We start from the raw sequence: 22,001 nt of genomic DNA on the forward strand, positions 1-22,001 counted from the left end.
ATGAGTGTTTACTGTTTTCGGCCTTATTATCCGCAGAGGAAATGTCAGATCTGAAACCTGCAGATCATGACCAATAAACGCGAAAACAAATTTTGGTCCTTTTTCATAATGAAACTTTGTAATATTTCAAAATTAGAAACAAGATAGCTTTTGCCAAGAGTGAACTGGACAAAATACTCATATACAAGTTTCTTGAAACTTTTTCGATTATTCTCCAATCAACTTTGTTACCAAGTAACACTTGACTTCAATGTATTCATTATGATTGAACATTCATGGAAATAAACACTTATTATCACTATGTTGAATGGTCAAATTGGAACCATAAAAAGAGTCTGCCTAATTGAATGAAGAGAGTATCAATTATTCACAAAATATTTTTTATTGCCAAAAATCTATGTATAATCAGTATCTCGCGTTTTTTGCTGTTATTGATTTTTTGCGGATTTAACATCCTACTACTTTGTCTCAGCAGATCAAACACTTCAGAATGTATCAGGTCTATTACCATTCAGTGTTGAATTTTTTATACGAACGATCCAAACTGAATTACCCTATCACCTCGTCTGGTCTTATAATGTTCTGTGACCTATTACCGATTTTTCTGTTTTACATTTTCCTTCAATAAAAGACTACTCTTAAACAACTTCGTAGAAAAGTGACAAAGATAGAAGATATGAACAAATGTCAATTGATCTGAAGATTGTTTTCTAATTACCCGTGGTCTGCAGGTTTTTGGCTATGACGTTTTGTGTGCAACTACACCAATCCAGATTAAAGGCGATGCGGCAATGCCGTCTGGCACAGTTGCAGACCAAATGTTAAGTCAAAAATCTGCAGATCAAGACCAATAAACGCGGAAACAAATACTATTACTATTTTTATTGAACATTGAACATCATTTCGTGAAATTTCAGGGACAGTGGGTTTTTTTAATGTTGTTTTACGTATTCGTCCATTCTTTCATTCCCGCTTTTCGATAGGATTTTTCGGATTATTGACATTTGCCTCGTGCAATACAACTTTGTTGGATTGGCAACACTGACTCAGACACACAGTGAGTTTTTTCTACCAAAAAAACAAAACGATATAAAATAATTATGTTTTGAATGTTCAGATATGGTTTTTTGTTAACAAAAAAAAAAGATACGTGAACTCTGAGTGCATTGTAATAACTAATCATCTATTGGAGCTTTGCCACTAAAAATGAGATTTTCAGAAAATACCTGAAATGGATACAAAGCCCCTTCCACCCTCAAAAGTGGATACAGGTGTGTTTTGTGAATATTTTTAACAGATGAACTTTTAAAATGTTATTTTTCTATCAGTTACTAATCTGGGTGATAACGATGAACCTTATCCAAGTTTGTCAGACTGCCATGACTATGAACCTAATCTCGAGTTTGACGACTCTGAACTTCTTCAAAGTCCGGAAGACATCGAGCAAACAGGTAATAAATTATTTCAATATTCAGCATAGTGATTACTTGATTAAGTAGTTTAGTGATCCAGTATTTTTTCTGAAGAAAGGTTGGTTGGGTACCAGGATCAATTTTCCTTAAAAAACCAATTTTTAACAAAACTTATATGATAATTATCATTTCAATTTTACCAGAATTAATAAGTTCTTGATTAAATTACTCACCAAAAAGTAATTTCTTCCTGTTAATATTACTATTAACTGTTTTCTAAACCATTAGACATATCAGATACATTTAAAATTTTAATTTCTCTTGACATGTTATCTTTTTTTAACATTCCTACTTATAGATCTCTTGATTAGTACAATTTTAAAAAATGGGATATAATTTCATAGATCTTTTCATAGAAGTTTTGAATTATGTATAGACTCTAATTACTTTTGTTACAATACATCTTTTTACAAAAAAAATTTCGGGTTGAGAATGGGTAATTGTATGTAATTGTATGTATGAAAATTGTCATTTTCATTGTCTTTTTTCAAAAGATATGTTGACGATATTGTTACTTTCATTCCAAAAAATAAACAAACTGAAATATTAGCTACCTGCTTTTCATAGTTTTCATCCAAAACTGAAATTCACTCTTGAAATGTAAAAAAACAATTCGTTAGCATTTCTAGATACTAAAATAAATAAGGATGCAAACCGAATTTTAAAGGTAGACTGATATCATAAATCAACTTTTTCTGAAAGATTTTTAAATAATTTTTCAAAACATAACTTCCACAGTAAAATTAACATTATAAGGAATTTGAAATCAAGAGCAATTGTCATTTCCAATTCTGAATTCTATAACAAAAATCTCCAATTAATTGCGAATTACCTAATAAAAAATAATTTTTCTAGAGCTCTTATTAGAAAAACAATTAAGAAAGGAATTTCTCTTCCCAAAATATAGGGGTGAAACCCATTTCTAGAAAATTTATCTGATAAACTTGAAATGCTACTCAGTACCGAACAAATTGAAGTGGACAGTTGTTTTCTCGAAACAAAAAACAAAAACCCCGCAACACTCCAATATAGTGTACAAATTGAACTGTGGAAGGTGTTACAAATGATATGTTGGTCAAACCGGACGGTATCTTAAAACACGAGTTTCATAACACATGAGAGACTTTAAGAAACTGAATATAAAAAACTTCACAGCCCTCGTTGAACATGAAAAAGAATATGGACACATTTTTTATTTTGATCATCCTAGATGTTTAACCATATTTATCCAAAAGACTGAATAATTTACCATGACTTTATCTTCACAGATAAAGTCATTCATTTGTTTCATATCGTTTTGTGTTGGTGTTGTCTCGAAAATTTGGTTGTTGCAAGGTTTTTTATTTTTTTTTAATGTATGAAACATTTCAATTAATGGTTTTTAAATAGTAATATTGACATGATGAAACTACTTTTTGGTGAGTAACTTGATTAAGAACTCATTATTTCTTGTAAAAGTGAAACGATAATGATTGTATAAGTTTTGTGGGAGATATATGTCTGAAAATTCATCGTTACAGAGCCCTGAAGAAGAATTCAATTAAATTCTTAATGTCGACAAGCAAACAATTGTTTTTTTAGAAAAAAATTGATCCTGTTACCCAACCAACCTTTCTTCATAGTAATTACTATTGACAATTCAGAATACTAATAGTGTCCCGGGAAGTATGTTTTGAATCATTTTCACTATATCAGTAATGTAAAGACGAGATGGATTAAAAAAATTATTCAAGGGTTAATTGAATTTGACAGAAATTACACAACTGAGTATTTTTGACCCTTTATTTTCTACTTTGTGTGGTGATGGGAGTCACATATTGGTCTACGACTACTAACTAGATATAAAAAACATTACTCCTCTTAACACAAACATGCCAAATATTATTTCTATCGCCAGAATGGCTTAACGCTAAGTAAGCATAACTCAACCAGAGAATAAACATTTTATTGAATCAGGCTATGTCATGATTTAAGTCTCACTTTAGGATCCCATTTTCCCCTATCGCCGATTTGCTATGTGTTGTTTTTTTTTATCAGTGGGTTATGTTAGCTTTACCGTTCAGCTGGTAGAAACAAATTGAAATACTCCATTTTCTGGAAAATTTGGACCTGCAATGATTTTTAGGCTCAATTTAGACTCCTTCATTGTATAACTGAACTTTTTTGCTCCTCTTTTGAATTGAATATTCAGGTGACTATCTCAGACAGACGTGACAAAAATGGAGATAATTTTTCAAAAACATTCTTTCAACTATGGGTGACAGTAAATAATGTTGAGCATTATAGGCTCATTTTTGGCTTCTATGACCATTGCTGACTTTCGATGTACTCTTTTTTTAAATGGTGGATTCTGCCAGTTTTATTGTTTTGATTTTGCAATAATTTTAGACTTATTTAGACAGATAGATAGATTCATCAGAAATATATGTCCTAATAGATAGATAGATAATATATTTGTCTCTTTAGGTTGTTCTTACAACATGAGATATGTCAAAAAAAAATAAAAAGCAAACAACAAGTACAAACACATTAACAATAGTACCAGTGTGAAGGTGGCCATGTGTTTTCATCCATGTGTTTGGTGAAAGAGAGGCGAGCGCGCTATTCCGCCATAGGTCGTTTCACCGCAATTATTCACATGGCTAGCCATGGAAATTTTTACATTGCTGGAAACGAACTGATGTGATTGGAAATGATTCTAATGATGATGAATTTTTTTTTTATGAAATGAACCGCATTTTATTGAAATTGTACAAACTGATAATAATAGAAACAGAAAAATAATTCCAAAAGGAAATTCGTTGTAGGAATACTTTTTCTATCAATTAATTGAGTACACCCCCGACTACCCTTAATTCAATTTTCATTAGAAAAAATCATAACTCCTTGCAGAAACACATTGCTGGGAATTTTTTTTCATGAAACCATCGAATTTGGCATGCTTATTAACCCCAGAAGGGTCGCTGATTTTGTCTCACGAAAATACACCCCCTTCTACCCTCAATTCAATTTTCATTAGAAAAAATCATAACTCCTTGCAGAAACACATTGCTGGCAATATTTTTTCATGAATTCATCGAATTTGGCATGCTTATTAACCCCAGAAGGGTCGCTGATTTGGTCGCGCGAAAGATCACCCCCACCTACCCTTAATTCACTTTTCATAAAAAAAAATCATAAGTCCTTGCATAAACACATTGCTGGGAGTATTGTTTCATGAAACCATCGAATTTCGCAAGCTTGTTAACCCCAGAAGGGCCGCTGATTTAGTCTCGCGAAAGAACACCCCCGATACCCTTGATTCAATTTTCATTAAAAAAATCATAACTCCTTGCAGAAATACATTGCTGGGAATATTTTTTCTTGAACCATCAAATTCAGCGAGCTTGTTAACCCCAGAAGGGCCGCTGATTTAGTCTCGCGAAAGAACACCCCCGACTACCCTTAATTCAATTTTCATTAAACAAAATCATAAGTCCTCGCAAAAACACATTAAAAGTTCATTCATAACCACCTATACTCTGTCCATCCAACAAAAGGAGTGCTTCAAAACAGAGTCGCACTAAGGAATGACCAAAATTTTATTTTTCAAGCTGCAGTTTTTTCATGTGTTTTCAGGTTGAGTTTAGGGGCAAAAGTTAGCAGCTTCTTCAGACGTATCATTACTTGACATTTTAAAAATGTTAAACATTAAAATAACGTATATATTATACACACCACCTCAGGCGTTAAAACAACCACTCCGACTCTGTGACGCGAATTCCACCAGTCGATTACAGTTGATTCTAATTAGCCAGCGTAAGGAGGCGTGTTTATTTCAACCAATAGATTTAGAATTGACGCTTCTATCACGCGTCTATCGTTGTTTTGAATACTCTTCTTGTTGGATGGATATAGTATAGTAACCGAGAAATCCATTCAAGTGCCTATTTACTTCAAGAATTATACTGATAGTGTAACATTATGTGTTCATGAATTTTACATGCATCTGATATAATGAATAAAAAGTTTGTCTTATCACAAGTTAATAAAAACGGAATTATGTATACTACTATAAAATAATATATTTCACTTCTATAATATCCTATCATTAAAACTATGGTATTTGGTATAAAATATCATATTGTAAAGAATTAGCAACAAATTCGGACGAGGAGAGCAGATCAGTTCTTCTGGAAAAAAATATCTAGAAATCAAATTATAATGTAGTGTGTAAAACTTTCATCAACAATTTTGAATTTTAAAACAGACTTTTTTGATGTCTATAATGAATAAGTATATCCCTCCACATCCATCGGGGATTGCTTTCAAAAGATATATGTTGTTTTAAATTAGGATAGGTCCTATTCAACTTTATAGTATATGGTTAGACAAAACATAAACATTTGAAACTTGGTATTTTAACCTTTTGGAATAATATGCATTTTTTGAAAACAGGAGAAATTCTCAAAACACCTAACACGCACCTACATTCTTCAAAGAAGCAACTTCGTGCCCAATACACAGCTTCGCGGATGCTAAGTACCCTCCATACCGCTTTCTCTTCCAGGGCTCCTACATCAGCCAATGAGACCAGAAATGAACGAGGAAGAAATGTTAACAACATAAATATGGACTTGGCAACAGTTCTCGAATGGGAATCTAATAAACTGGTAGAATTTAATGCAAACAAGACACAGGCATGTCTTTTCTCTAGAAGGGCTGATCCCACTGTGCAAGTATAATCTTGTCAGGAGTAACCATAGCAATGAAGTCATCCATTTCCATGCTTGGCATTACTATGAGCAATAACCTTTCTTGGATGTATCACGTGAGTTCCATTGCCAAGAATGTATCCCAAAAATTTGGTTTTCTGTTTCGTGCCAAGAGCTATTTCACTTCTCGTCAGCTGCTTATGATCTATAAGGCACAGATTCGACTTGTCCTGGAGTACTGTTCCCATGTTTGGAGTGCGGCACCTGAACATATCTGAAACTATTGGACTCTGCACAAAAAAGGGCAATCCGTCTCGTCGGTGATGCCTCTCTAACGAACTCGCTCACTTCTGTGGAACACTGTAGAAAAGTTGCCGATTTGTCTCTGATTTATAGATATTTTCATGGGCGATGCTCTCGTGAAATATAAACAACCGTTCCTCCTTCAGCAGTCTCTTCGAGATTGACCTCTTCGAGATTGACCCATCAAGTTCAGTCTTCACACCCCTTTGTGGTCACCTTGGAGACCTGCAGAACATCTTTCTTCAAAGACTCGTTCATCCAACGAACAGCGAGGCTTTGGAACTCATTGTCTAGGGAGATGTTTCCCTAGGCATACAACCTCCAGAAATTTAAGAAGAAAACCAATTCTACCATTACAAAAAGAACTATGTAGAAGGAGTTATACATTCAGCACTTAATATGAACACGTACAATATACATATACACACAAATAGGTTTACTCAATCATCTGAATTTTGTTAACCTCAAGGATAATAATCATGAAGTCGTAGTTAAACCATCCAATTGAGTTTTTGTTTTTCGCATTACGATATTTTAATGGTGAATTTTCCTCAATGTGGGGTAGAAGGGGGTGTATTTTCGTGAGACAGAATCAGCGACCCTTCTGGGGTAATAAGCATGCCAAATTGGATGGTTTCATGGAAAAATATTCCCAGCAATGTGTTGCTGCAAGGACTTATGATTTTTTTAATGAAAATTGAATTGAGGGTAGAAGGGGGTGTATTTTCGTGAGACAAAATCAGCGACCCTTCTGGGGTTAATAAGCATGCCAAATTGGATGGTTTCATGAAAAAAAATTCCCAGCAATGTGTTGCTGCAAGGACTTATGATTTTTTTAATGAAAATTGAATTGAGGGTAGAAGGGGGTGTATTTTCGTGAGATAAAATCAGCGACCCTTCTAGGGTTAATAAGCATGCAAAATTCGATGGTTTCATGGAAAAATATTCCTAGCAATGTATTTCTGCAAGGACTTATGCTTTTTCTTTAATGAAAATTGAATTAAAGGTAATCGGGGGTGTTCTTTCGCGAGACTAAATCAGCGGCCCTTCTGGGGTCAACAAGCTTGCGAAATTCGATGGTTTCATGAAAAAATACTATCAGCAATGTGTTTTTGCAAGGACTTGTGATTTTTTTAATGAAAAGTGAATTAAGGGTAGTTGGGGGTGTTCTTTCGCGAGACCAAATCAGCGACCCTTCTGGGGTTAATAAGCATGCCAAATTCGATGATTTCATGAAAAAAAATTCCCAACAATGTGTTTCTGCAAGGAGTTATGATTTTTTCTAATGAAAATTGAATTAAGGGTAGTCAGGGGTGTATTCAATTAATTGACAGAAAAAATATTCCTAGCAACGAATTTCTATTTGGAATTATGTTTCTGCTTCTATTATTATCAGTTGTTTGTACAATTTCAATAAAATGCGGTTCATTTCATAAAAAAAAAGGATTTGCATAATCATTTGAATCATTTCCAATCACATCAGTTCGTTTCCAGCAATTAGTCTATCAATGTAAAAATTTCCATGGCTAGTCATGTGAATAATAGGCTATTTGACTAATTTTTGGAAATCATTATAAATGAATCTTTACTACGTAAGAAATCTCCTCCATTAATATTTAGGAGATTTAAAATGTATTTTTCAGTAAAAATGCTTTTCAAAATTCAAATTTCTAAACCTGCGCCAAAAAAGCTGTTTCTGTAATGGCTGCCGTCACGTGACATTGTGATGTTTCAAGCAAGTAAACAGTTATCAAAAACAACTAAAATCAGTACCTATTATATGTATTTTATTACTTTGGTCTATTTATCAGATAAAATGGTTTATAAATGGTGTGTAGTGCCACAATGTACGAGTACATCTATACATACTCCACAAAAAGTGTTCGTTTCCGTTCCAACAAATCCCAAAAGACGTAGAAAATGGTTACAGTTATCTCGAAGAGATCCCAACAGCATTTTATCGCACACAAATATTTTTATGTGTGAAGATCACTTTGATGTAAGTAATATTTTATTTTTGTTATTCATGTTATATTACTCATGTTTTCCCTTAGTTTCAAGTAGTGTATATCCATCCTTTACGAATGGTGATTTTATTTCAACATGATTTATAACTAGTGATACAGTATAGTATTTTATGTATAGATGTGAAACATTACTTATCCCCTCAATATTAAATACTTCACATGCTAAGTAAATATTTTGAATTACAGATGGAAAAAGACACAACTAACTATATGAGGTACACCATGGGCTTCAGCAAAAAAATATTGTTAACAGATGATGCTGTACCAACAAAATTTTATTGTCAGGGTCGCAAAAGACAGCTATCTGATGGTGGACCTGGATCTTCTCGAGAAACTTCAATTAAAAGGCAAATACTTGACATTCTCAAAAAATGTCTACAAAGTGAAAATGCTACTGACATCCATGAAGAAAGCTTACAAAAAGATCAGAATGAGTTAAGAGAAATTGTTGAGTCTGAAGGTAAATAATCAATTTATTAGACTGCTTATAAAGTCATAATAATATGTTTATAGGCATTTTATTCAATATATCAAAGAAATAGGTAATTAATTTAAATAATTTGTCTTTTCAGAATTGCCAAAGTCTCAAGATAAAGGAACAATAACCGACCTTATCATGTCTGTAGAAAAATCTGTTCAAGTAACAACAAAAGTGAATTTACATTATAGGAGCAAAGCGGTGCAAACAAAATGGCAATATAAGAGTATTTCTACTTCACCGTTAAAAGTTTCCACGACTTCACGTTACACTTCACCCTTTAAGATTCAACCGTATCGTCTTCAAGCATCACAATATGGAGTCACGAGAAATATTTTACTTGAAGATGATAGGTCAGATAGCGATATTTCTAATTTTGAAAGCCAACGTGGATCACCTTCCGTAGTAACATCATCAAGGGTCACCGACTCCGATAGTCATCTTACAGATACCAGTGAGGCTATTGAACAATTAAAGTGTCTCAAAAGTACTATTGGTTTAATTCATAAGAAACCTTTGATGTATGTTGGTATTTCTAAAGAATGTTATTTTTTAATTCAGTTGATACATAAACACTCGAATATTAAATTGGAATACATTTTGTTATGCTTAAAAAAATTAGATTGAATAGCACTTTTTCAGAACTAGAAGATAATTTTGGAATATCATTATCTTATGGTAGTAAATTATTTTTAACAAACATACCAATAATAGCTAATTTTTTAAGACCCTTCATTGTAAACTTGGATAAAAAATTAATTAAAAAAATCTCCCTATTGCATTTAGACATAACTATCATAATATCAGCTGCATCATAGATTGTTTAGAAATTGATATACAAAAGCCATCAAAGACTGTTCATCAGACTCTGACATGGTCGGAGTACAAAAAAGGGAACACTGTAAAATATTTAATATCATGCACACCTAATGGTTTAATTAATTATATTTCTCATGGGTTTGGTGGTAGAACAAGTGATGTTGCAATAGTAGAAAACTGTAACTTTTTAGATGGATTACCTCTGGGAACTTACATCTTAGCTGATAGGGGTTTCAAGCACCTTGAACAGATACTTCATGAAAAGGGTATGAAACTATTAAGACCACCCAGTATAAAAGCTGGTACAAAATTGACTAAAACTGAAGTTCGACAAACTAAAATAATTGCCAGCTTGCGAATCCACGTTTAACGGGTGATAAGGCGTTTAAGAGAGTTTCATATGTTGAAACAACATGCAGTGATAAATCATAACATACTTCGTGTATTAGATCATGTCATTGTTATTGCATGTGCTCTAATAAATTTACAGGATTCTCTTATTAAATGATATATCATTAAATTTATTACATCACATGCAATAATTATATAATCGTGAAGTATGTTATTATTCATTATCACTGAATTAAAAAATAAAATTTCAGAAGACCTACTTTTCTTATTTTTTTTAATTCAAAAAAATTGTACTGTTACTTAGATAATTTAATAAAACAAGAAATACATTCAAAGAGTGTATATTTAAAATGGAAAAACAATGACATATTTTTGACAAAGTGATATTCATAAATTTAATATTAGAAACAAAAATAAGATTTTGGTACCGAATGTAGGCTAGAAAAAACCAATGACAATTCAACAGTGCTTATTGTAAGTTCATCTGAATAAAGTTTGTTTGAATTTGACTTTAGTTTTTTTTGTAGTTTCACTGACTGGTACTATGATTCAAAATAGGATATATGTTAGATTTCCAAAAAACTGCTAATTTTTGTATTATTTCATTAACATAGTCACTATCATATGTCACTAAAACAATGTGTACATCTTCTGTTTGTTCAAACTTGCTATCAGCAACACAAAAATAACACTTTTTCAAACCAGCTGCATGCATTTGTAACTGTACCTGTGCCTTACATTTTTCTGAGAGAACACCATTTTTTAAGTAATTTTCCTTTGTTTTTGCCTTGGAAGGACATTTTATTTCAATGACTGCATCTTTGGTTATGCCATCAGGGGAGGCCGCAATCAATGGATAATCAGCACATAAAAAGTCCACAGGAATTGATTTTGTTTTTCAATTTGTTTTCTACTGTCTTCCGGACAGACAGTTCCAAATTTCTACCTCTTCTCATGGCATTAGTATCGGGTACTTTTGCACCCATTATGGTGGCTGTCAATGACCCCTCTAGTGTATGGCAAACACTTACTTCATGTGCCTTTGAAGCTGTAATACGACCATATCTCATTTCATACCATATGCTGCTCTTGTTCTGCTTCCTTGTTGCTTTTTCGATGGTCTTGTTCACAGCTTCAGTGAATATTTTCCTCATAACACCTAATACTTTGTCAACATCTGCTTTGACTTCTGGTAGTTGTTCCATTAAAAAACAGTGCAATGAATACTGCATTACATCACTGTGTTTATAATCATTTTGATATTTCAGCACCTCGCAGTTGTTAATTTTTCTTTTTTTTGCATCGATTAGAAATTCATCATAAACTACTGATGAACTCGGCCTATGAGGTATATTTCTTGTAGACAACTGCTGCACAGTAATGTACTTCAGAGTAGTGCCTACTCTGGATAGGGTAGACTTTCTCCAATAACACTCGACTGAAGTGCATGCAGGTTCCTCACTACGACGAACCCACATTAAAAATGCCACTGCATGTTTACATCCTCCTGCTGAAGCAGCACAATCATTGCACTGACAGCTAATAATTTCGTTATCATTTTCGTTCACCTTCAGCGTCACGTTATATGGTTTGGTTTTTACTTTGTGTTCTGGGCTCATTTTACACTTAACAGTGCAAACCCCGCACTCCCGGTGCAGTTGTACATACCCAATCGCATCGTCTCCATAGGATTTCCTTGCAGACCTGTGATATAAAACAATGACATTAATTATCATATTATCTAGTATGTATCAACATAACCTAAAATATTTAGGTATATGATCCTTCATGCCTTTATGAAAATAAACAATTCCCACATGGTACTTACACTGCTGTTTTTACATTTTTAAGCTCTGCAGCATAGTAATCGGCATTATTTTGAAAAAAAAAATGCATCTATCCTGGGAAGATTACTGTTATCTGCTCGCACGAAACTAGGCTCCATTTCAAAATTTAACAAATGCGAATTTGAATGTTCAAAAAAACTATAGCAAAATTAACGTAGAAAGCTTTAGAAAATAGTCACAAAATAAACAACGTGTATTACAATAATATTTACAATCAGCCAAGCAGTTGGTGTTTACTTGCGTGTGACGTCACCCGAAAGATTGACCAGTGACAAAGCGTTTCCGTCACAGACTGAATTTCAAAAATGTATTGCATATTTTTCTGTTTATTTCTCAATTAATAAACTAAAAATGATATAGATGAAAATGAAATATGGTTTATTATGCTATTACCTAATAGGATGACCACAATTTTTAGTGTATTTTCAATACTGTCAAATAGCCTATTGCGGTGAAACGACCTATGGCGGAATAGCGCGCTCGCCTCTCTTTCACCAAACACATGGATGAAAACGCATGGCCACCTTCACACTGGTAACAATAGTCAATTTCATAAAAGTTAAAACATATTGGATGGATACATATTAAAAACAGTACATATAATGCATACTACATAGATGAAAATGAATCAGTCACACTTTTGAATAAAATCGTCTAAAGTATAAAATGCTCCTTGGATTAAGAACTTTTTCAGTGTATGTTTAAAAGTTTTTATTTTTGTTTCCGATTTCATGCTTTCAGGCAATAAGTTGAATAAATATGCCCCTGCATACAGAGGTGATTTTTTGTGATGTGATCTGAGTATGGGGTGTAAGTGAAAGACATTTTTCTTTCTCGTATCGTATCTGTGGTACTCACTGTTTTTGTTTAGTTTTCCTTTATTTAAAAAGGTATACGTCAGTAATTTATACAAATAAATATATGTGAATGTTAAAATATTGTTATTTGTGAAGGTGTTCCTACACGATTCTCTGTAGTCTAAATCATATATCATTCTGATGAACTTTTTTGTATTCCAAAGACTCAGGTTGTTTCTGTGGACCTTCCCCATACTATGATGTTGCAGCTGATAGTGCTATATACCAGTGCACAATATAAATTAATCAAGTAAGGTCTATGAAAATTTGATTTGAGTGTATAGAAAGCATAATATAGTTTATTTAGTTTTTTGCAAATATAATCTATTTGGTTGTTAAAAGAGAACTTGTAGTCTAGTTTCATACCTAAGTATCGTGCTGACTCTGATGTGTTTATTTTAATATCATCAATATTTATTGTAAGATTGTGTGTTCGCCTGAGGGGACTTGTAAACTCTATGAACACCATTTTGTCTGTTTTGTTAATTACATGATTCACCTCACACCAGTGCGCAAATTCCTCTGTAACCAATTTAATTTTCTTTTGAAATTCATTAGCGGTGTCAGCTACAACAATAACTGTGGTATCATCCGCATAGATAAAGGTTTGTCCATGCTTAATGTGAGTGGGTAAATCATTCACATAAAGCAAAAATAGCAAGGGGCCTAAGACACCACCTTGGGGAGTGCCAATTGTAATGTCAAAGTTATCAGAGAACTCGTCCTCAATCTGCACCTTAAGCGTCCTCCCAGATATATATGACAGGATCCACTGCTGAACTGGGCCTCGTATACCTATTGTCTCTAATTTGGTTGGTAAATACTCGTGCTTTATGGTGTCGAATGCACGCGACAGGTCAAAGAAAAGTCCTCCTACAACTTTGTTTTCGTTGATATTATCATATATATATATATATATATATATATATATATATATATATATTGTGTCAAATCAACAGATGTTGTCTCCACTGAGTGGTTAGGTCGAAATCCATGCAGAGATGAAGTAATAATATTATATTCGTTTGAATAGTTGATTATTTGGTTGTACACTGCTGTTTCCATTATTTTGGAAAAACAGCTGAGGAGGCAAATCATTCTATAATTTTCAACGCACTGTGTATCCCCTTTTTTGAATATAGGAATCGACTTTGTGATTTTTCGTGCATTTGGGAATGTTCCACTCATTACAGAGTTGTTTACTATTAACGTTAAAGTGCTAGGTACTTTTAGAATTGTGGCAGGAATTTCATCAATGCCAGCAGAACATTTTTTCTTCAAGTTAAGAATTATATGCTTGATGTCATGTTCAGTAACTGGAGCGAAAAACATGAGTTTGGACTCATCGCTTCAACTTTGGTACACATATCGCAAGGGAGATCAAGGGAATCTATTTTCTCTTTGACAGAGTTAGCAAAGTGAACTCCAAATACATATACATAAAGATTATTCAAATATATAAGTTATTAAACAAAATGAACTAAAATATATAAGACCTATACAGTAGAAGAAAGTGTGTAGAAAAGTAGCAGTAGTAAAGATATTAATAGATGGAAGAACGATGAACAACTCAGTTTGAATACTAGTGGGCTTGAAGATATTGAAATAAGGAGCGTTTAAAGAGTTGGAGAGTGTAACTTTGTTTAATTTCATTGGGAAGCTTGTTATAGTCCAAGAGTTCATATAGAGTTCATTGTTCTTGCAAGGTTTGTTTGTGGGACAACCAAGTAATCTCTTTCTCTTGTATGGTATTTGTGAATCTGATGGTTATATGTTATGAATTCATTGGTGCTTTTCCAGTGAGTATTTTAAATATAAAGATCATAGTAAAATGTTGTAATCTATTTTTTACTGTCATCCGATTCAGAATATCAATCATTATTATTTTATAAATAGTTAAATTAGATTGGAATGTCAATTGTCTACTAATTATAGTAAAGAAAAACATTTTTTTAGAAATTTAATTACACATATACTGAAAGTGTTTTTTCAAGTTCAAAGTGTTATCAACAATGAAGCCAAGGGCATTTGAATTCTTCGACAATTTCCAGAGTTTCGCCCGAGATCTCAATATTGATGGACTTGATATCATTTAGGTTATATTTGTATTGAGTTGTCAATATCATTGCTTTTGTTTAAGTGGTATTTAGTTTGAGTTTGTTCATGTTTATAAACTTTGCCACGTTTTCAAGAGTCAAATTACAGCACAGAGTCACTTGCTGCAGTGAGAGTATCATCTGGGAAGAGGTTGATGAATTCACAGTCAGTAATGAAATTTAGGTCATTCAAATAATGTATGAATAAAACAGGGCCAAGTACACTCACTTGGGAGACGCCAGTATCAATTGCTTTTTGACTTGATAGGACGTTTATTTTACTACATTGATATCTGTTGAGTAAATAACTTCTGAACACCCTACCAGTTATTCCAAAATAATCTAATTTTGCTAGCAAAATAGATATATCTATAGTTTCAAACGCTGTTTTGAAATTTACATATTTGTACTACATATTTATCATCCATTGACAGTTTCCATTCAGACAAGGTGAGTTGAAGAGCAGTTTCACATGAGTGTTTCGATCTAAAACCTAATTGAAACTTCATCAAACGGTTGTTGTCAATATATGTGAATATTTGGTTATAAGCGACAGAGTGTTTATGGAACGAAAGTTGAAGGCTTTATTTTCATTGTTAACTTTAAGCACAGGGAGAACTGAACTAATTTTGTGTTGATCTGGAAAGTGACCACTCATCAAAGAAGTATTGATAAAATCAGGAAGTATGTGACCCAGTAGCGAGAAGATTCTCTCGAGAAACTTGTTGTTCATTATATTAGTGTTACACTTGTTATCCTAACAGGAAATAATTAACTTCAATTCCTTCAGTGACAAACGTTTGAAACCAGACAAATTGCATCCAATCACTTCAAGAGTTTCATATAACCATTGTACAGAAGCCAGAATGTTTGCTTTAATGTCAAGAATACTTTCAATAAAAAAATTATTAAAGCTTTAAGCTTTGTCTTGGTCTAACATCACTCTCTGTGTGTCAAATACAACTACATCAGTAAGGGGACCATTATTGGGTTGATAAGTGTTTTCAAAGATTTCCACATTTTCTTTGAATCATGCGAACAATCATTAATCTTCCTTTTGCGGTAGTCACCTTTTTCATTTTCAACAAATTAACTACTTCGTTTCTATAACTTTTATAAATAGTTTAATTGAGTTGTTCGTCATTCACAGTTCTACAATTTTTAAATTTTTTGTAAGCTTCATCCCTATCCCTATATAATTTTAAAGTGCTAGATTTCTGCAGCTGATAGGATTTGATTATAATAATAATAATAATAATAATATTTTATTGGTTCTTCTGGGTCATAACTCAGTGATATAGAACAAGTCAGTGTAATATGATATAAATAAACTTATAATTATGTATATATAGGATATGAACAGTTATGTAAAATTATATATTAAAACTTATAACTAGGTAAAATTATAATATAATAACATCCCTAGATGACAATCTCAATTCTTCAGTTATATTGATAAGTCATTTATAAACTTTTCAATGGAGTAGTAGGCTTTATCAATCAGAAAGTTTTTTAGGAACGGTTTAAATTTTCTTAGTGACATTTTCATAACATGATTCGGCAATTTGTTAAATAGCATGATACCCATGAAAATTGGACTTGATTCTGATCTAGCCAGTCTATGATTTGGTATTTCTAACAATGTTGAATTTCTTGTGCCGTAATTATTTTTGTTTAAGAAGGTGAAAGGTCGCTGATCCGATTTTACAAAAATCAACAGCTGGTACATAGTCCAGTCATTATAGTAAGTTCACCTCGGAATTCGAGATACCCAGCTGTAAGTCTGTAAATACTTGTATATTGACACCCTAAATGGTTTTCTTTTATATGATGCCTGTTTTTCTTTTACTTTTTTTAGAGGAAAAGCAATTTCGAAGTAATATTTAAAAGTTCGAAAAAAGATCTCAAATTTTTCGTTTGCATTACCCCCACACATATACTACATATCATTCCAATCTTCCTGCCTCAAAAATGAGATAAAGTGTTCAATATTGAATTTATTACTAAGGTCTCTGAATTGCTGTTGAGGTTTTGTTTCTGTAACTTCATGTGAGTTGGTATCAATATAGATCACTTGAGCATTTTGATGATCACTAAAATAATTATCTACTACTGTACTCTTATATAATTCATTTACATTTTGATGAATCGAAGTAAAAACCTTTAAAGTGGATACATTGACGAAGTTTCTGTTTTTATGAGGAAATGTTATTGAAGTGTATTTGCTGACTAATATGTTTGATGTGATTCTTGGAACTTCGTCTATGGATGTGTTCTTGGTCCTGGAGATGATATAAAAAATAATCTTCAGTATTGAATTTCCTGGTTTCGATGTCTTTTAATTCTGTAGCAAGTGACATCTGACTATATTCTTGGACTTCCCTATCTGATGATTCAGGTACTATTTCCTAGTTTATAGAATTACTGTTCATTTCCCTTGTTGAGATATATTTTTGTTCAAGAAGACCTGATATCAATTTACAGACATGCCACTTTCCAATTCTTCTAATATTTCTACCGTTTCGCTGATAGTTCCTTTTTTGTAGCACATTATTACACTCCACTATAGTTGATTTTAGGTTAATATTAAGAGATTCCTTTAGAAGAGCTAGGTTATTTCTGTATATTCTGTCATTAATAATATCTTCCGCCTCAAGTCTGTAGGGCTGTGTAATAATTAGGAAATTTGTATAACTTAATGTTCGAGAGACATGTCACGAGAGACACTGGAAATTTGTACGTGTTGTTCGGCCAGATAATAACAATGTCAGTTTTTGTGAAATCCTTGCTATTATTTATTGCGGTTGTTGTAAGTTCACTTTCTTTACAGTTAGGCTTCAGATATGACTCTATTACATACTTGTCATTTAATTGTCTTCTGAAGAAATCTGCCACGTCTCGTCCAAGATTCCCAGCAATAAACAGGATTCTCTTCTTTAAATTAATTTTTCTTATATTTACTGCCTCCGAACTTCGTATCTGTTTGTTCTTCTTCTTTGTCATTTCACTTCTACGATCTCTCTTTACATTTTCATCAGAAACCGAAGTATCGGAATACATTGTTTTTGTTTTGGCTACGCCACTGAATTCCCATAGGGAATTCAGTAGAAATTCCTTTATTTACTGTTTTTACCTGGCTATCTGTTTGAGTGTCTACATTTTTTGATGGTTTGTTTTTTACTTTCTCAATTTGCATTTTTAGTTTTGCTATTATATTTTCCTGCTGTTGAAGTAAATTATTCATTTCGGTTTCATTTCTCATGACCTCTTCAACAAATATTTCATATTGTTTCTTTAAATCCTTAATATGCTTATTTTTCATTTCATTGTCCTCACGTAAATCAAGGATTGTTTTCTTTAAAACACTGTGTTCTGTGTCCTGGTTAGATTCATCAAAGGTTTGTTCAGAACAACATATTATCTTATTTCCCAATAACGTCTTCAACTTTCTGTACCTTGGTAGGCAGCTTTTGTGGAAAACACTATTACATTTTGTGCAAATATAGTGACTGAATGGCTTATTTTTACAGCATTTAAAGATAGATACTTCTTCACTTGCGGCCATCTTGCCATCTTAACAGTTATGATATTTATGATCTGGAATGAATGATTAGGAATTTCATGGACTGAGCATTGATTTAAGGTTGACGAGCTTAAGACATAATCAATCAATATCATCAGTTCGGACTTCCATTGTCTAATATAATATAAATTGATTTGAAATCTCTGAAAAAATAAAAATTTTAACCAAAAATGGCAATTTTATTAAACAAAAAACTGAAATTACAAGGAAATAACATACAAGCTACAACCAGAAAATAAACCAAACCAAACGGTCATCTCCCGCTAAAACCAATGAAGCGGAAAGAGGAAAGAGGGGATAGGTGAAAGCACCTGAATGACCTATAAATAGTCTGATCTCGGAGGAATAAGTCCAGTTATCACCTAACTAACTAACTATACTAACAATCGAAACGTCGTGACGTAACTTGGTTTGGAATCTTTTAATTTTTATTTTTCATTTTTTTGTTAATAATATTTTTTAATTTTCAGCTCTTATTAATATTTAATTTTTTTATTTTCTGGTTGTAGCTTGTATGTTATTTTTTTGTAATTTCAGTATTTTGTTTATTAAAATTGTTACTTTCGGTTAATCTTTTTATTTTTTCAAGAGTCAATAACTTGCTAAGATGTCTATAATTCCTAGAACTTGAAAAGTAGTTGATCTAAGCAAACTGCTTCACTTATGAAGAATATCTGTGAGATATAGATTTCTTGTTCTTTTGTACAACATTCGATTTTATCACTTTCGATAAAGGATTCTCAAGAAACGCATCACACCTTTTTAAAAACGTATTCACTGATAAACCGGTTGTCGCCTTAGACCCCTTTTTGATTTCCTCCCTCAAATTTTCAATTTACTTCGCCATCTTCGTTTTCGTGGAGTATTGCTGCTTAATTTCAACTCAGTTTGAGTGAAAGTAGATGGCGAAAGTAGAGGTGGTGAAATTCTTTCTTCGCATTCCACATTTACACTGCAGGTTGAAACATTCTGCAAACCAACTTCTCGAGAAGTACTTGGACCTTGAACAAAAAAAATAAATCTGCTTATCTACTCAGAAAAATCGAATTTTTAGTCAGGAAAGAAACCTGAATAAGAGAGTGCTCATTACAAGGTGTAATTTACATAAAATATAAAATTCAAATGGTGTAACCACTTAGTAAAATTAAAAATAAACTTACCATCTACGGACAAGGAGAATGAAGGCATTTCATCATTTGCGTTTTTCACAAAAGAACACTTTGAGGCTGGAACAATTGTGATATCTGAAAAAAGGATTAAGTCTCAATTTCCATGATAAAGTACCTACGTTACATACCTGGCAGAATGATCACTTTTCTGTCAGGTACTTGAGATTGGTCTTTTCCGGTTTTTAAAATGGGTGGAAATATTGTCGGTACTGCTTCAGGTAGTAATGTATTTTTCACAATTCCCTTTGATATGTACCTACTTTCAAAATGATGCTCACAAATTCTGTATTTTTTGTGAAGTGAATCGATTTTTGGTAGTAAATCTTGCCTACTGCAAGCTTCCAACCAAACTTTTGCCCTGTAGGAAGAAATAATATCAGTTTTGAAGTTGTTCTTTTGTATTTTTCTTTTATAAACAGATCTATTTAATTTTAATTATTTTATTGAAAGTATATTCAAGATTCCCATTCATCGTCACATATTTCGAAAATCTAACTTTGAAAATAGTCAGTAATTTACTTTTAAAATATAGCAAATTCAATTTTTTCTCATTACTATAAGTTTAGAAATACATTTCCCAAACATATTTCCCAAGACGTATAAAAATATTTACTTTTCACAGTCTTGGGGAAATCTGAAAATACTCGTTCCTTCACCGGTTCTAGCTGAACAACCGTGGAAAACACGATAGTAACCAGGCATTTCGATTTTCACTTCTTATAAATACACACAAAATCTAGTTTTATGTTGATATTAGTTTAACTCGTAGAATTTCACTCGAAGATTGTCACTAGTGTCGATTCAAAAACACACAACTACTGTTTCTCTCACGATTGATTCTTCAAAACTAATTATCTCCTGAAAACTCTTGCTTAAATAGCATAATTTTAATGTATACAGAGCTAGGTCGGTACCTTTTGTAACTAACTACCTACCTCATCATGTTTGCTCAGTGCTCATAGATTAATGGAGACAACTAAGCCCGAGAATGACGTGGAGACAACCAAGTCGATGCATGCGTCTACGAAAAAGGGACATATAATGGCCGTCTTTGTCGCTTATCTGTGGTAGGTAATCTCGGACATTACAATGAAAGATGCTGAATGAGACCTTTATCTCAAAATATTTTGCCGGGCAGAAAAATGACCCCCACACGCTCTTATATGTTTTCAAAATTAAATTCAATAACTCCTTCAAAATATTCGTAGATGGGGATTTTTTAGCATTACATTACTATGAAAGATGTTGATTGAGACCTATATCTCAAAATATTTTGCCGGGCAGAAAAACGACCCCCACACACCCTTATATGCTTTCAAAATAAAATTCAGAACTCCATCAAAATATTCGTGGATGGGGATTTTTTGACATGATTACTTTAGTATGAAAGATGCTGAATGATACCTATATCACAGAATAATTTGTCGGGCAGAAAAACTACCCCCCCCCCCATACCCTTATATGCTTTAAAAATTAAATTCGATAACTCTATCTAAATATATATACAGACATGTTTGAAATACAAACTGAATAGAGAAAAGTATCTTCTGTATAATTCAGTGTCCATATAGAAGTATTTGTTGCGAAAGAATTTTTTCTTTCGTACAATTCAATGTTTATATGAAAGTAGCTGTTTCAGGAGGACTTTCTTTCAGTTTGTGTCTGAAAGTTACTTCTTTGAATGATCTACACATCCATGTATAGAGTTACTTCCTTCCTTTCTTTGGAAGACTCCCTCATCCTTCTTTTTTTTTTTTTGGTATCAAGATGGAGTAGTAGAAAGCCAAAAACTTTCTTTCCCAAAAATTAATCACTCCTAAAAAATATAACCCCTTCAATTCAAATATACATATCATTTCTTTTATCATGTAATAACATTGCTATATTCTAATATTCTAAACTGTAACAGATACGAAGACGATTAAATGGGAAAAAAGGTAACTGTCATCGGGAACAATACAATGGTTGAATAAAATCTACGGGGACTCTCGCCCTTCTCGAGGTATACGAGGAAAACCAAAAATGCTATTTTTTGTTTTTTTTTTTTTTCAAATGGAGTTGTTATTTCGGAGAATATCATAAAATGGAAAAGGAATATGTTATTGTATTCGAAGTGTACTATGACGGTGTACTAATAAATATTCGATAAAACGTATTATGTCAACATGGCCACCATCAACTTTTTTTTAAATACGGACTTTACTTTTTTTTACAGATATTGATAAAGCGATAAATTCACAATCCAAGGGTATATCACATTTGATATTTTTGTAGCGTTTCAGTTGAAATAACCATCATCATCAGT

General features: G+C 32.6%; 3 protein-coding genes and 1 long non-coding RNA gene across 13 annotated transcripts in view; 1 reads left to right on the forward strand and 3 right to left on the reverse strand.

Annotated features, from left to right (window-relative positions):
- LOC141480556 (uncharacterized) overlaps positions 1–22,001 on the reverse strand; it is a 285,808-nt gene that overhangs the window by 23,734 nt on the left and 240,073 nt on the right. The window lies entirely within an intron of this gene.
- Positions 447–22,001, forward strand: part of RhoGAP68F (Rho GTPase activating protein at 68F) — a 206,661-nt gene continuing 185,106 nt past the window's right edge. For 2 of the 10 annotated variants that reach the window (XM_074170584.1, XM_074170618.1), the window contains exons 1-2: positions 826–1,271; positions 1,329–1,451. In XM_074170584.1, coding sequence (XP_074026685.1) covers positions 1,232–1,271; positions 1,329–1,451 — 163 coding nt within the window. In that variant the 5' untranslated portion in view covers positions 826–1,231. Of the gene's footprint in view, positions 1,272–1,328; positions 1,452–8,280; positions 8,469–8,682; positions 8,957–9,068; positions 12,969–22,001 lie in introns of those variants that run through there. The other 8 variants (XM_074170642.1, XM_074170589.1, XM_074170633.1 and 5 more) reach the window with 8 other exon arrangements.
- On the reverse strand, positions 1,078–1,772 carry LOC141480546 (uncharacterized). Its single transcript, XR_012464416.1, has 2 exons — positions 1,613–1,772; positions 1,078–1,557 (listed from the first exon to the last, which is right to left on the reverse strand). It is a non-coding gene; the product is annotated as an uncharacterized lncRNA (long non-coding RNA).
- Positions 16,936–20,665, reverse strand: LOC111513104 (uncharacterized). Its single transcript, XM_023169264.2, has 4 exons — positions 20,310–20,665; positions 19,825–20,054; positions 19,688–19,771; positions 16,936–19,528 (listed from the first exon to the last, which is right to left on the reverse strand). Exons 1-4 carry the CDS (start codon positions 20,396–20,398, stop codon positions 19,350–19,352), a joined length of 582 nt encoding a protein of 193 aa, XP_023025032.2. The 5' UTR covers positions 20,399–20,665; the 3' UTR covers positions 16,936–19,349.

This window comes from Leptinotarsa decemlineata, unplaced genomic scaffold (genome assembly GCF_025532065.1).
Source record: "Leptinotarsa decemlineata unplaced genomic scaffold, Ldec_3_MD MMD2_P_RNA_scaffold_11, whole genome shotgun sequence".
Taxonomy (NCBI): domain Eukaryota; kingdom Metazoa; phylum Arthropoda; class Insecta; order Coleoptera; family Chrysomelidae; genus Leptinotarsa; species Leptinotarsa decemlineata.